Genomic DNA, 13,505 nt, shown 5'->3' with positions numbered 1-13,505 from the left:
CTCCCTGTGCTGTGTGAACTGAGGTCTACCTAACAGGTCCTGGGGATTTGGATACCTGGAGGAGAGAATAACTTTAGGTTCAGGTGCTGTGATGCTAGACAAGCAGGTTGCACACAAATTCAGCTTGAGTCAGGCAGGAGCAGGACTAGGCTGCTCCAGAAATCAGCACCCCCTACAAACAGTGTTAGCAGTAAGGGAGTCTGGGAAGGAGGCCACAGTCCCGCTGAGCTTTCCTCTGCTCCAAGCCACATCGAGGGTTCTTGTTAGCTATTTATTTATTTATTTATTTATTTATTTATTTATTTATTTTTAAAGATTTATTCATTTGAGAGGCAGAGTTACTTATTTGAGAGAAGTATTTATTGAGAGAGCTGTTCATTTGAGAGAGTGAGGAAGGAGAAAGACAGCCTGGACTCGAACTGGTGCCCATATGGGATGCCAGCACCGCAGGCAGAGGCTTTACCTACTATGCCACAGTGGCAGCCCCCACATCTGGGGTTCTTACCTCTGTTTCAAAACACGTACCTCAAGGTCTTTGTGTGGGTTAGACACAGTACTCAGGCCCTCAAACACTTTTATATGATATAAACTGCGTGGTATTTTTTCAATTAAAAAATGTTTCACAATGTATTGTGGTCACTTTTTAAAAATCATTATGACCTCAATTTTGTATTTATAAAGTTTATTTCTTTGAAAGGCAGGGTGAGAGCAAGAGAGAAATACCTCCCATATAATAGTTGATGCTCCAAAGGCTTGCAGTATCTGTGGCTGGGCCAGGTTGAAGCCAGAACCAGGAATTCCATCCTAGTTTCCCATGTGCGTGGCAGGGACTTAGTCATCTGCTGTTTCCCATGATGCACATTAGCAGGAAGCCGGATTGCAAATGGAGGCAGAAACTCAATCCCAGGCTCTCGTGTATGAGATGCAGGCATCCTGAGAGGCAGCTTACTAGACCACAACATCCGCCCCCATTATGACCTCAGTTTTTAAAAGAAGAGTTGCATTGTATTCTGTTGCTTTGATGTCCCTAATCTGTCTTTCCCATCTGCTGCTGCTGGCTTAGATGGCTGCCAGATGCGTTGCTATTGCAGCCTTGTATCACTGGAGCACAGATCTGTGTTGGAGTATGGTCAAGGCTCCACCAGCATTTCCTGAATGCAGAGGCAGTGAACACTCCAGTTCAGTTCTCTGTGCTCGGGGCAGGTCCCCATCTGTACGATAACTGGATCAAAAGGAGCAAGTTGGGTTCTGCCTCTTGGAAAAGGAGTGTTTCTAAACTTCAGAGCATCATAGGAGAGTGCCCCAGCAGGTGAAAACGTTAGACACCACGAAGAAATAGGAGGTAGCAGGAAGTAGAGATAGCTTTTGGAAGAAGGGTCAGACTTGTTCTGGGTGCTTCCAGAGGGTCCTTCTAGGCCTGTTGGGGCCACTTCCTAGGAAGCGGATGTGAGCTAAAGCCAGGAAAAGGACCCACATTGTGGTCCGGCAGGTTAAGGCATCTCCTGTGAGGTCAGAATCCCATATGGACACAAATCCTGGCTGTTCCATTTCCAATCCAGCTTCCTGCTAATGCTCCTGCGAAAGCAGCAGGGAATAGCCCAAGTGTTTGGACTTCTGCCACCTATATGGGAGAGACAGATGAAGCTCCTGGTTCCTGACTTTGGACCAGTCCAGCTTTGGTCACTGTGGTCTTTTGGGGAGCAAATCAGTGATTGGAAGATCTCACCCTCTCTCTTTCCATCCCGCCTCCTCCCCAGTAGCTCTATTCCAAATAAATAAATCTTTAAAAAAATGAAGTCAGGAAAAACGTCACAACATTGTGCATTACTGTTGGGAGAGAGTCTTCGACCTCTGAGGGTATGGAGTGAGCCTCTAAACTCCCACCCAAAACAGGGGCAGGTATATTTTGCTGCATCTTGGGCACCCCACTGGGAGATGTGGCTGGAGCTGGCTGAGGCTGAAGAGAGCAGGAGTGCAGGTGGCTTATGTTTATATCACATAGAAGATCCATGCTGAGACTGACTGTTTATTCTGCTGGCCTTTCCAGGTTCTGGGGCAACAAAGTGGGTGACAAAGGGGCCCAGGCCCTGGCTGAAGCCCTGGGTGAGCACCAAAGCTTGAAGTGGCTCAGGTAAGATTTGCTGTGCCCTACTGGTGTCATGAGAGAGCCAGGAAGAGCTTGGGCCATCTTTGAAATCCTATGAACTTCATCTACACAATCCCATTGCTGTATGGGGTAATGGGATGTGGAAGAGAGACTATCTGATTTGGGCACGCGAGTCTCTCTGGGTGACTTTGGAGATCATTTCTTGCCCTCTCAAGGTCTTGATTCCCTCCCTGTAAAAGGAAGATCTCAAGAGTACCTCTAATTCACTGATAGTAGCTTCCCAGTGTACTATGTTAGGAAGACCTCTATGGTTGCTCCTGGCCTCAGAGACACTGCAATCAATGAGTGATGTCTTCAGTAGGTGTAAGAAAGTTCTGACATCAATTGGTGATGTCTGAAGTGGAGCAGACTGGAGAGCGAGGCTGTGTGCACTGTGTACTTTGCTCTTTGTACATTTGCTTCTCTCTGAGGTCCCTCCGTGCTCTGACATGTTTTTGCTCCATGATTACATCTAGCCTGGTGGGGAACAACATTGGCAGCATGGGTGCCCAAGCCTTAGCATCGATGTTGGAAAAGAACGTGGCACTAGAAGAACTCTGGTGAGTTTGGGCGGTCCCTGTGCGTGAGATGCAAGTGGAAGGCTCCCTGGCCTCATCCGCAGCAGTGGACGATTGATTGATCGATTGATTGATTGCTTGATTGTGTTTGCTTTTATATGTACTGACTGGTACAAAATTGGAGAGCCTAGAATAAAGGGGCTGATTCTTTTTATTTAGCTACATTTGTTGGTCTGCTGGTTTATTTTCTGCCTCCATGGGATGTAATGGTTAAGAACACACAAACTCTGTCATCAAGCAGGCTTGTGTGATCTTGTGTGAATTCAACAGAAAGCTCTGAATCTCAGGTTTCTCACCTGTTCACTGCTGCCAGCTGTATGTGATGTTTGTAAGAATTCAGCAAGGCACACCTGCCATGTGTTTGTGTTCTGTGGGTAATCTGAAAGAATCTCAGTGGCCAACTGATACAACTGCTGCTGCCAAGCGCTTTGACTACTGGGAAAGTTTTGTGATTTCTGAGTGACTTTGAGTCACTAAGAACCCCGAGCATGAGCGCCAGAGAGCCCCCTCGGAAGGTGGGGTATGGAGAAGTTGAAAGATGAAGCATGAAGTGTGCTCACAATGCTGACCCGAGGCAGTGTTCCATCCTTTAGATTCTCCAGCAGGGGCTCCTGACAGGTTCTGGGCAGTTCTAAGTCCTGTCAGGAAAGGGGAAAAGCTGAGTGTTTGGTTTCTGCAGGAAGGAGGAAGGCCTGGAAATTTAGAAGCATAGCCCGGCATCAGATGCAGACATGCCTTGGAGATCCGGGAGCTCTGTTCCATACCCCATACTTCTCTGGTTTCCCAGATCATATTCAATCCATTTACACTCTAATCTTCCAAGTGTGTAGTAGCTTTGAATCATTAAAAAAGTACCTACCTCCATGAAGACATATTGTATTGCTAGAAAGTGCTAGTGATCGTCAGAAAAGTGGTGTAGACTTGCTTAGTAATGAGATTGCCACAAATGTTCTTTTTATTAAAAATACATTTCTGAAATGCAGTCAAGGGAGGCAAGCTTGTGTGACAATGGGCCTTGTGTTACCATGGGCTCACTAGCTCTGGAGTTTGCCATTCGTTATATACTGATTGGGTTTCATCACTTGGAATTTCTAAGTAGAGGTACATTTGTTGAGAATGTACCACTTAAAACTACCCTTCAAGATTTTAGGTGAACTAAATTGAGCAGTGTTTATCTGAGCAAGGAATGCTCAAGCATCAAGAACGATTCAGAGAGTTCTACTTAGCACTCTGGCCAAATGGAAAAGGACAGTGATAGGAGAGCTTGATTGGTTATAGCTCAGCATTTGAGGTGAGCTGGCAGCCTGTGATTGGCTGAAGTTTGGCTGCTGTGGTGGGTTGAGACTTAGCTGTTTATTACAAGAATATAGTCTTAAATTGCAATTTATTTATATACTGAATTAGGTCACAGTTCATGGTTTTAGAAACTCTAAGCATGGAGGCAGCTTTAGGCCAAATTTAGTTTAACTCTATAATAGGCTATAAATGATAGGAGTCCTTCATCTATAAGGGCTCGATCCAGTAAATGGTTTGTTTTTACCAGTAAATGCTTTGTTTTTGCTTGGCTAGGCAGTCTGAAGGCAGGTGACATAGAACTGGTCAAGAAGTTACAAAGCCTTGTCAAAAGCCCTGTGTGCATCTCTTGCCCAACCTTAGCTACAATGGATGTTGGGAAATGTAGTTTTTCTCATTGAGCACATGGCTGCCCTGAAGGGAATGAAATCTATATTAAAGAAAAGGAATTTGGTAGTTGGGGTTTGGGAATCTGTTCAACAAAATGTTTTCCCTTATTCTTGCCAGCCTGGAAGACAACCATATCCAGGATGCAGGTGTATGCTCTCTCGCGGAAGGACTGAAGAGAAATTCAAGTTTGAAAGTCCTGAAGTAAGGAGCTCCCAGGCAGGAGCTAGGGCAAGGATGACCAGCTTGGGGAAGGGGTATTTGTGGTGGAGAGACAGGATCAGCTGCCCAACCTGGGGACTCACAGGAAAACAGCCTGTGTTAGTCTGGGCCAGCCAGGATTCCAACATGCCTTGGTTGCATGGGAAGTGGTCCAGCCAACACAGTGCAATGCAGTGATGTGAGGAACGGGTCGAGAGCCAGGAGAGAGCTGAGAGAACTGGGAGCTCAGCCCTGATGGGGTCCTCCAGGAACCGGTGCAGAACGTGCCTGATTGCCTTACCAGCCAAGGCTGGGGAGCCGAGGGAGGGTGGGTGTGCGGGAAGGGCAAGTGGGGACATTATCCACCATGTGCTGGGGCTTCATATGCTTGTGCGGTGTGAATTCTCCAGCTTGTGCAGCTTGGGATCGGCACCATGGCTTGAGGCAGGGAGTGGCAGGTCCTGCGAGCCAGGGTTGGAGGTCAAAGGCAAGTGAACATGACAGGCAGGTTGCTGAGAGAGACGCTTCTTCCCCTCTCCAGGGCCTGTCTCCATCTCAGGGGGCCTGGGCATCTCAGTGGTTTCTCTGGTGTTATATTTACTCATGTATTCATTCTTTCGCTTGTCATGCATTCATTCCCTTACACACACATTCATTCCTGTGTGAGTGGGGATAACCAGACCTTCCTTTCTGGGTTGTGTGCATTTACTGATGGAACATAGGGGCTGTGTGGCATCTCAGGAAAGCCCCACGTGGCTGGTAGCACTGCCTGCAGGTAAAGCTGGTAAGAAGTGCCTAAAATTGTGGAGGAGGTAGAAGATAGGAAGTAGACATCTTCTCCAAGGCAAAATTAAGTGAGATAGCTGGCTGAGAAACACGTGGTTTTCTCCTGTTCCCTCCAACCCCACAACCCTATCTCCTATTCCCTCTTTCCTAAGTGCCTACTGTTTTTCATCTGTGTGTCCCTGGGCACCCCAAGTTCCCCGCACTCATGAGACAGTACTACTATTGGTTAATTATTCATGAGTTTGGTACTGGGTCAAATGCTATAGATGGGGCATTCTTTGTTTAATTCTCACACTTTGTGAAGTTTGTGCTCTTGTAGACTCATTTGTACAGATTGAGGGAGTTGGGATTGACTTGCCTGAGATGGAATCAAAAGTCGAGATTTGAACCAAAGGCATCTACGATGCTGTCTGGCACAGTGCCTTTCCCAGGGAGTGGCTCCTTACCAGGATGGAGTTGTCTGGTGAGCAGAAGAGCAGGGTGCATTGTCACTTAAGCACAGAGACTTTGTAAGTGAGCTCAGCCAGGAAAGAGGAACATCTGTGGAGTGGGTGGGACTCCATAGACTGGCTAATTCCCAAAGCCTCTTTAACTGGACAGGCTCAAGAGGCAAGCCAAGTGTGCCTGAAGCTCACCATCCCACCTTCTTCTCCAGGCTGTCCAACAACTGCATCACCTCCGTGGGGGTGGAGGCCCTCCTGCAGGCCTTGGCAAGCAACGACACCATCCTGGAAGTCTGGTAAGGTCCTTGGGGAGACCTGGCAACCCTGCTGAATCTGTGGCTTCTGATCTGTAGAGTGGCATGAGGCAAGAGAGGAACCCCTGAGCTCCAAAGATCCCTCCTGATGGTCGCCATCTGATTGTGAGCTCTGTCTCAAAACGGGGCTTCCCATCTCTGAGCAGAGACTAATTCTTTCATTTTTGAGAAAAGGTTATTTATTTGGAAGGCTAAGTCACAGAGTGGCAGAGGGGAGACACACACACACACACACACACACACACACGAACACACACGCACAGAAGTCTTCCATCTGCTAGTTTACTCCTCAACGGGCAAAATAAGCCAGGAGCCTGGAAATCCATCTGGGACCTAAGTACTTAGACCATCATCCGCTGCCTTGTCAGGTGCATTAACAGGAAACTGGCTCTGGAAGCAGAATAACCAGGCCTCTGGCTGACACTCTGATATGAGATGTGAATGGGATGTCGTAAACCATGACTTTACCCACTACATCACAGCAGCAACCTTGATTCTCTTGTTTCTAACTCATGAGTGCTTGTTGAAGACTTCTCTGTTTGGGTGATCCAGTTGGAACAGGAGTATGGCTGAAAGATGAAAAGAAAGTGAAAAAGCTGAGCTGCTGGCCTCCGGGGCATCGTGTCTCCCTTCCCTGGTCATAGTGGTTGTGCCAGACCCTCTAGAGCCCCGGATAGAGGCCATGAAAGGTGGGACCTTTTGTATAGTTGCAGTTTCCACCTCTCTATCACTGAAAGCTGTATTCCTTTATCAATTTGGAAAAAAAAACATTGAAATCAAAGATCTGTCTTTCTTGTTCTTACCCATTGGGAAGCTTCCCCTGGCTAACACATCATGAACAGGTTTTACCGTATGTGTCTCAGACACTGGGATTCATACCAATATTGTAAAACTGTGACACTTGTAAAAATCTGTATTACAGGGTGTTCTTTAAAGAAAAAAGCAAAAACTGGCAACTCAGTCCCATTCTCAATACCAGAGGTTATCTAGAGGGGAGGAAATGTTGGCCTTCTCAGATAGCCCTGCCCACTCGGCAGCTGCAGACCCTCTGTGCCCCACTGTCAGGCTTGGTTTATTTTTCTTTTCTTTTTTTTGAGGTTTATTTTATTTATGTGAATGGCAGAGTGCCACAGAGACAGAGAGAATCATTTTTCATCTATTGGTTCACTCCCCCGAATGGATGCAACAGCCAGGTCTGGGCTATACCAAGCCAAGAGGCAGGCACTCCATCTAGCTCTTCCATGAGGATGGTAGGGACCCAAACATCTGGGCCTTCATCTGCTTCCTCAGATGTGTGAACAGGGAGCTGGATCAGAAGTGGAGCAGCCAGGTCTCAAATCAGTGCTGTGATGTGGGATGCCAGCAACTTCAAGTGGTGGTTTAACCCTAAGTGTCACAATGTGAGCCCTATGCATACTATCTTAGTCCAGGCCATTTGGGTGTCTGTATATTTCAGGATTATGGCCTCATCCCTACAAGCCTGCAAACCCCACTTTAAATGTGTAGATCTTGCCTTTGCCTCAATAAGCATATTAGGGCAACAGCAGGTGTGGTTATCAGATATCATTAAAAATAAAAGTTTCTAAAAACTGTGATGGAGAATTTTTTTTCCTCTCTGTATCATTGAGTAATGCCTGCAGCCTGGGAGGTCATCAGGTCCCAGGCAGTGCGTGGGCTGTCTTTCTCTCTGTGAAACTATTGCATAGTGCTAAGGAATGTCACAGTCTGTTTCCAAGGAGCAAGCCACCAGCATCAGGTGGATATTTTAAGGGTTCTGATGTTACCTTGCTGCCTGTTGACAGAGCTTGAGAGGGCACTGGGACTTGCTCATTGCATTCTTGATAGATGCTGCTGTTGCCTTAAAAAGAGTGGCCACTCATTTTGCAGAGTCACAGAGCCTGGGTCATCATGCAGAGTAATCCATGAGTGCTCTGGGTCCCACTGCAGACTGTTCCCCTGGAGTGCCACAGCCGGTCCCTCCCAGGTGTGGGCTGTAAGAGTAGCTGCTTGGTTGGAAAGCACTGCTCTGATGTTGTCCCCACTCAGACCTCTACCCTTGGTCCCCTGTAGGCTCCATGGGAACACTTTCTCTGCAGAGGAAATGGAGGCGCTCGCCCACAGGGACCCCAGACTCTTGCTTTGATGTCTTTTGGCTGATGGTCCTCGGATTCAACAGGCTGAACTCTATCTGCCCAAGGACCACAGGAACTTTGCTATCTTCTGGCCAAGGCTGGAGCCCCAGCACTCTGCAGAGTAGACCTCTGACAAGTCTAGTTTTGCCTTCAAGTTCTTTCCAAGATCTCTTTCATGGGCACTCAGGAGGAGCAGGCTGATCCTCTAAGGGTTCTGATATGGACCAGTGGGACCTGTTGGTATGGACACATGCACCCATAGGGAAGACCCTTCCCATTCCTTTTGTGAAGAGGAGGAGTCTGAAAGGAGCAACTTCCTGCCATGTTTCACCTCGTGGACGTCCACCCAGCCACTGCCACTTCTGGTCCCTCCACTCATCCCAGTTGTACGAGAAGATTCACTTCCTCGACTTTGATATTTCACAAGTAGCATCTTGAGCACCCAAAATGGGAAGAGCTGCAGCAACCCCTTGCTTTCTTTCCTTGGTGCTGAAGACATTGTTGGAAGGAGACCCACAAGCAGTGTTTGTTCCTCCATTCTTGATCTGCACAAAAACCACGGCCACACGCCAGCTGGTATCACAGGTGGACTTTTCTTTCCAATGAAGTCAACTACTCTTCAGAGAGGCCTTCAGAAGCAGCTCCTCATCCAAATGCACCTGCTGGAAGTTCATCTGGGCTGGCATTTCAAACAGCCCTGCCACAGCTCTGGTTGATCCTGGTGAGCTGCATGCTGACAACAGGCTTCTGACCGTTCCATTGTATTTGTGCCAGATTGCTTTGGGACACAAAGTTGCAGTGTGAAGGTTTCCAGGGCAAATTCAGGCCCCTTCTTAGAAGCAAGTGTCTTTCTGGATTTTTCAAAAGGATGCCTGTGAAGCTTTTGTGAACTGCCAGGGCCTGCACCAGTGTTATTGTGTTAAAGATTATTATGTGTGAAGACTGGTTAATATTTATAAACCACCTTGTTATGTCTTCTATCATGTTTATACTTTTATAGAAAACACGACCGTGAACTTCATGCTCTAAATGATCACAGGGAATGATTGCATCCTCTAAGCTGTCTTCATTGTGACCATTTAAAAAATATTCCTAAAACTTGTTATGGTTTAAAGCACCATTTTCAACTTAAAAGGGAGGGAAATGATGTTTTCAACTGGATGATTTATGGCTTCAGGCAAAAGCAATTCTTCGAAAGAGGCCTAGCAATCACAACACATTTGGCTTTGGCTTAGAAGGGTCTTACCCAGCGTGACATTTTAAGGCAGTGTGGGAGCCTCGCATGCCCAGGGCTGTGGCAGATGCGGGAGAGCCCCCAAGCCTCCCTCACTTCTCCTCAAGTGGCTCCAGGAATCTTTAACTTTAGGACAAAGATGCAGGAGATCTGTGCCTGCATGCAGCTTTCCACCGTGAACAACCTCTTGTGCAGGCTTAGTGGAATCATTTTTAGCTGCAGTTCATGAGCAAGGGCTTTGGGGCTGCACACCAAAGCCACGTCCTGCTTCCTCGCAAGGTGTCTGGCTCCCTTGGAGCTATGGCTTCTCCCTGGGGCCTCTGTTGTTGCTGGCATGCCCCTGCCCTGACCCCTGTTTCTGTTGGAAGTGGGGCTGCTTTCTCCAAGGAATAAAGAAGCACAGCAGTTCATTGGCATCACACCCTATTGGCTGGCAAATTCTTCATCCAGAGTGATTGAGCAGTGATTGGCTAGCCAGGTATGGTGGGACAATCCATGGGTGGAGAGAACACACAGGGTCCCTGTCCTTGTGGCAGTCATGAGAAATGAAAGAGAGAGAGAGAGAGAGAGAGAGAGAGAGAGAGAGGCAGACAGCAGACAACAAGCTAGCTACTCTATAAATACATTCATCTGTAGATTAAGTAAGGTCTGTTGCAGTGAGGCCTAGGGAGGACATGAGCTAAGGTTTGTGATGGAATCATCTTCAGCTTAGAGGTGGTTCAGACAGCTTCCATGAGGAGGTGTCAGGTAAGCACTATCTCCAAAGGTCAGAAGGGGTACTTTGTGGGCACAGGGAACAACCTGTGCAGAGAACTTTGTCGTGAGAAAGAGCTTAGCAAATGTGGCATGAAGAATAATGGCCACCGAGGATATGCAGATCCTAATCCTTGAGACTTGTGAAGTCGGCCTTGCCTGGCAAGAAGCACTTTGTAGATGTGACTAAGGGCTTTCAGTTTGGAGATGATCCTGGCTTAGCTGGCTGGTCTCTGAATGCAGTCACAAGTGTCCCTGGCATGGGGAGGCTTGGTACAGGACAAGAAGGCAAGGTGACCACTGAAGGAAGACACTGCCCTCCTGGAGAAGGTGGAGAAAGGGGATAGGAGCCAAGGGATGCAGCTGTAAATGCAGGGTAAGGTAAGGAAACCCATTCTCTCCTGGAACCTCCGGTTTCCAGGGCTATAAGAGAGTAATCTGTGTCCTTAGGTTTGTGATAGGTTGTTACAGCAGCCACAGGAAACACACATGTGTGCAAGACAAGCAAAGGGGAGGGTGTCCCTCCTTGGGTTAGCAGAGGAACATAGGATCTATTCTCAAAGGACCTGGATGGCCAATGGCCAAGAGTTTGGTTTTGATCATGCAGCAACTGGACTGGAATAATGCACAGGGGTATGGATGGAGCTGTTGAGGGGAATGGCAGTTGGCGGTGGAGGTGGAGTAAGACAGCTTGCATAGCTGGGAATGTCTGGTCCATAGGCCATAGAAGACACCTGAACTCATTGAATCTGGCCCTGCCAAGGCAGCCACAGGTAGGACCCCAAATTTAATAAATTCATAACAGACTAGTTTTTCAGTTGGTGATTTTGCATGTTCCATGAGTGATGCATAGGTCTTGGCAGGAAAAAAAAAGTTTTCCACTCCTATTAAATTTCTAGGAGCTCCATTTGGAATGGATCGGTTGATCTCAGGGTTTATTCCTGTCAGCAGGCCCCGAGGCCACTGAGGGTGAGGTGATGATGTTATTCGTCTGCAGAACCACTGAAGACAAACTGGTGAGGGATGTCCATTTATTCAGCACAAATTCCAAGTTTTTAAAGGTTAAGGAAGGGGAGGGCAGGAAGGAGTCTTTGAACAGTACCCCCTCCCTGGCTCAACAATGACACTGTAATTGGCTTCCATTCCCTCGGCACACTGGGCTAGAAGCTGTGCCTCAGGTCATGTGCAGCTAGACTGTAAGCTATACCCACCAGGTAGCAGGCAGAGACGGGGCAATCGCCCACAGGGTGACACACAGAAAGCAAAAATCCAGGCTGCCTTGATTTTTGACTCAGCTACCTGGTGACAGTGGGTAAGAAGCAAGCTTGGAAGGGGAGGGACTTCCATTTAGTATTGTCAAGCATGAGATGCAATGCCGTAAGGAAGCAAGTGGAGGTGTTGAGGTACAGTGTGAGTCAGGAGCCCATGGGAGATGCCACACCAAAGAGAACAGCAGGGTCCTTCCTGGTGTCAGAATGGGGGTGGGATCCTTGCACATGGACAACAACACCCAGGGAGAGGTGATGGAGGGCAGAAGAACCCTGGGTAAGGATGGTGGTGGTGAGATTTTGTGACAGAATTATTGTCCCAAGTTCAGAGTAGAAGTTCTGTAACTTTGAAATGTCTGGCAGATATTGGCAAAAGCACACCAGGACACTGCAGAGAACCAGTGAACCAGGAGACTGCAGGTTAATGGGAAAGTCTCCTGGAAGGACAATGGCGTATCTGGGAGCATGCAAGCTCTCCGTTTGTGTCAAGGATGCATCATCCTCATGTGCAGAAAAACAAGCCAGGGAAGCAGGAGCATTTTCAAAGGAGCCTCAGACTTTAATTATCCTCCTCATCTTTCTGAAAGAAAAAACATGTCAATCTGAGTGTTTCTGTCCTTCCCTCCCGCCGCATTCTGCCTCACAGCACCAAAACAAGATGCTGACATGATTACACTGCAGCATGTGAGAGGGAGAAAGTCACGTTCTACGGGGGCTGTGTTGTGCCGAGAGCTTGCTCTCGGTTGAAGTCCCCCTGCAGGGGATCAGTTCAGCCCGGTGAGTGAAGCACACAACATTGGGGAAGCATCCTGGCAGTCCCTCTGCATGGCAGAATGCACAATTTGGGCCCTGTGCAGTGATGACAGGTGAATATCAAAGTCTTAGTGGACGGGCCTGAGCACCTTCCTGTGGGCGAATTACTGTGAAAGACTATGTCTGTGCACACTGTGGCTGCTGCTGCCCCTAGACTACCTTTCTCCCCTCTAAAGTTAATCCAAATTATCATTGCTTCCAGAACAAGCCACAAACCCAATCCTCTAGGCATCAATCACCACCCCAACCCACCCACCCGTCACTTATCTGGAAACTCCTCTTAGAGGTAAAGCACACCTTTGGAAGAGCTTCTTTTCTTGACTTCTTCAGTTCCCTATTCCTTTCCTTCCTTCCTCCCTCTTACCTGCTCTGTCCCCACCGTCAGGAGACAAGGGGCTCTTTAGGGACCTGCTCTTCTCTGGATTGGTCTCCTTGTCTCTGCCTTCAGCTCAGGAGTGAGCCACTCAACTACAGGTCAAATCAGCCACTGAGCTGACCTGAACTTTCTAGGATGGTAGGTTCAGAGTGAATGTCAGAGTGTCCTGTTGGCCTCGGTCACTCGTGCCTCACCTTTGCTTCTTAGCCTTCCTTTCCCCAGTTCTCTGTGTGTTGCAGCCACACTGGCTTCTTTTGCTGTCCCTTGACAATGCCAAGCACACCGTTGCTTCCAGGTCTCTGCACTTGCCTAGCCATCCCCTCCTAGACAGTGGTAGGACTGGTTTCCTCATGTCCTTCCAGTCTTTGCACATATGTGCCCTCACTGAGCTGGAGCACAGGGTGGGGTGTGTTCACTACAACGTCTGCAGAGTCTAGAGTAGTACCAAAAAAATATTTGTTGAGTGAATGAAGAAGGCACCCTGGCTCAAGGGACCAGGAGTCGGAAGTTGGGGCTGATTCTAAAAATGAGTTGCCTTTCCATTCCTGCTGCTCATGTTTGCTTGTTGAAGGAGCAAGACTTTCTTGGATATGAGACTGTTCCTAGTCCATCTGCTGCCCCAGATGTGTTCCACATGTACCACAAAGGTGCTGATGGAGAGCACCAAATGCTCTTCCCTTCTGGGGGTTTTTATAAAATCACTCACAGAAATCGTTCGTCATCAATAACAGGCACAGGCTTGACTGGAAGGATATCATGGGCTTATCGTTCAGCTGGATTA

The 13,505-nt window shown here is 47.9% G+C and overlaps 1 protein-coding gene across 3 annotated transcripts in view; it reads left to right on the top strand.

Annotated features, from left to right (window-relative positions):
- The window catches only part of NOD2 (nucleotide binding oligomerization domain containing 2), a 39,541-nt gene extending 30,212 nt beyond the window's left edge, over positions 1–9,329 (top strand). For 2 of the 3 annotated variants that reach the window (XM_058673992.1, XM_058673991.1), the window contains exons 8-12: positions 2,048–2,131; positions 2,623–2,706; positions 4,525–4,608; positions 6,047–6,130; positions 8,219–9,329. In XM_058673992.1, the coding sequence (XP_058529975.1) occupies positions 2,048–2,131; positions 2,623–2,706; positions 4,525–4,608; positions 6,047–6,130; positions 8,219–8,291 (409 nt within the window). In that variant the 3' untranslated portion in view covers positions 8,292–9,329. Of the gene's footprint in view, positions 1–2,047; positions 2,132–2,622; positions 2,707–4,524; positions 4,609–5,991; positions 6,132–8,218 lie in introns of those variants that run through there. The other variant, XM_058673993.1, reaches the window with a different exon arrangement.
- Positions 9,330–13,505: the final 4,176 nt, after the last annotated feature.

Source organism: Ochotona princeps, chromosome 16 (genome assembly GCF_030435755.1).
Source record: "Ochotona princeps isolate mOchPri1 chromosome 16, mOchPri1.hap1, whole genome shotgun sequence".
Classification (NCBI taxonomy): domain Eukaryota; kingdom Metazoa; phylum Chordata; class Mammalia; order Lagomorpha; family Ochotonidae; genus Ochotona; species Ochotona princeps.
The sequence above is the reverse complement of the archived record's forward strand: the minus strand, read 5'-3'. Positions and strand labels throughout refer to the sequence as shown.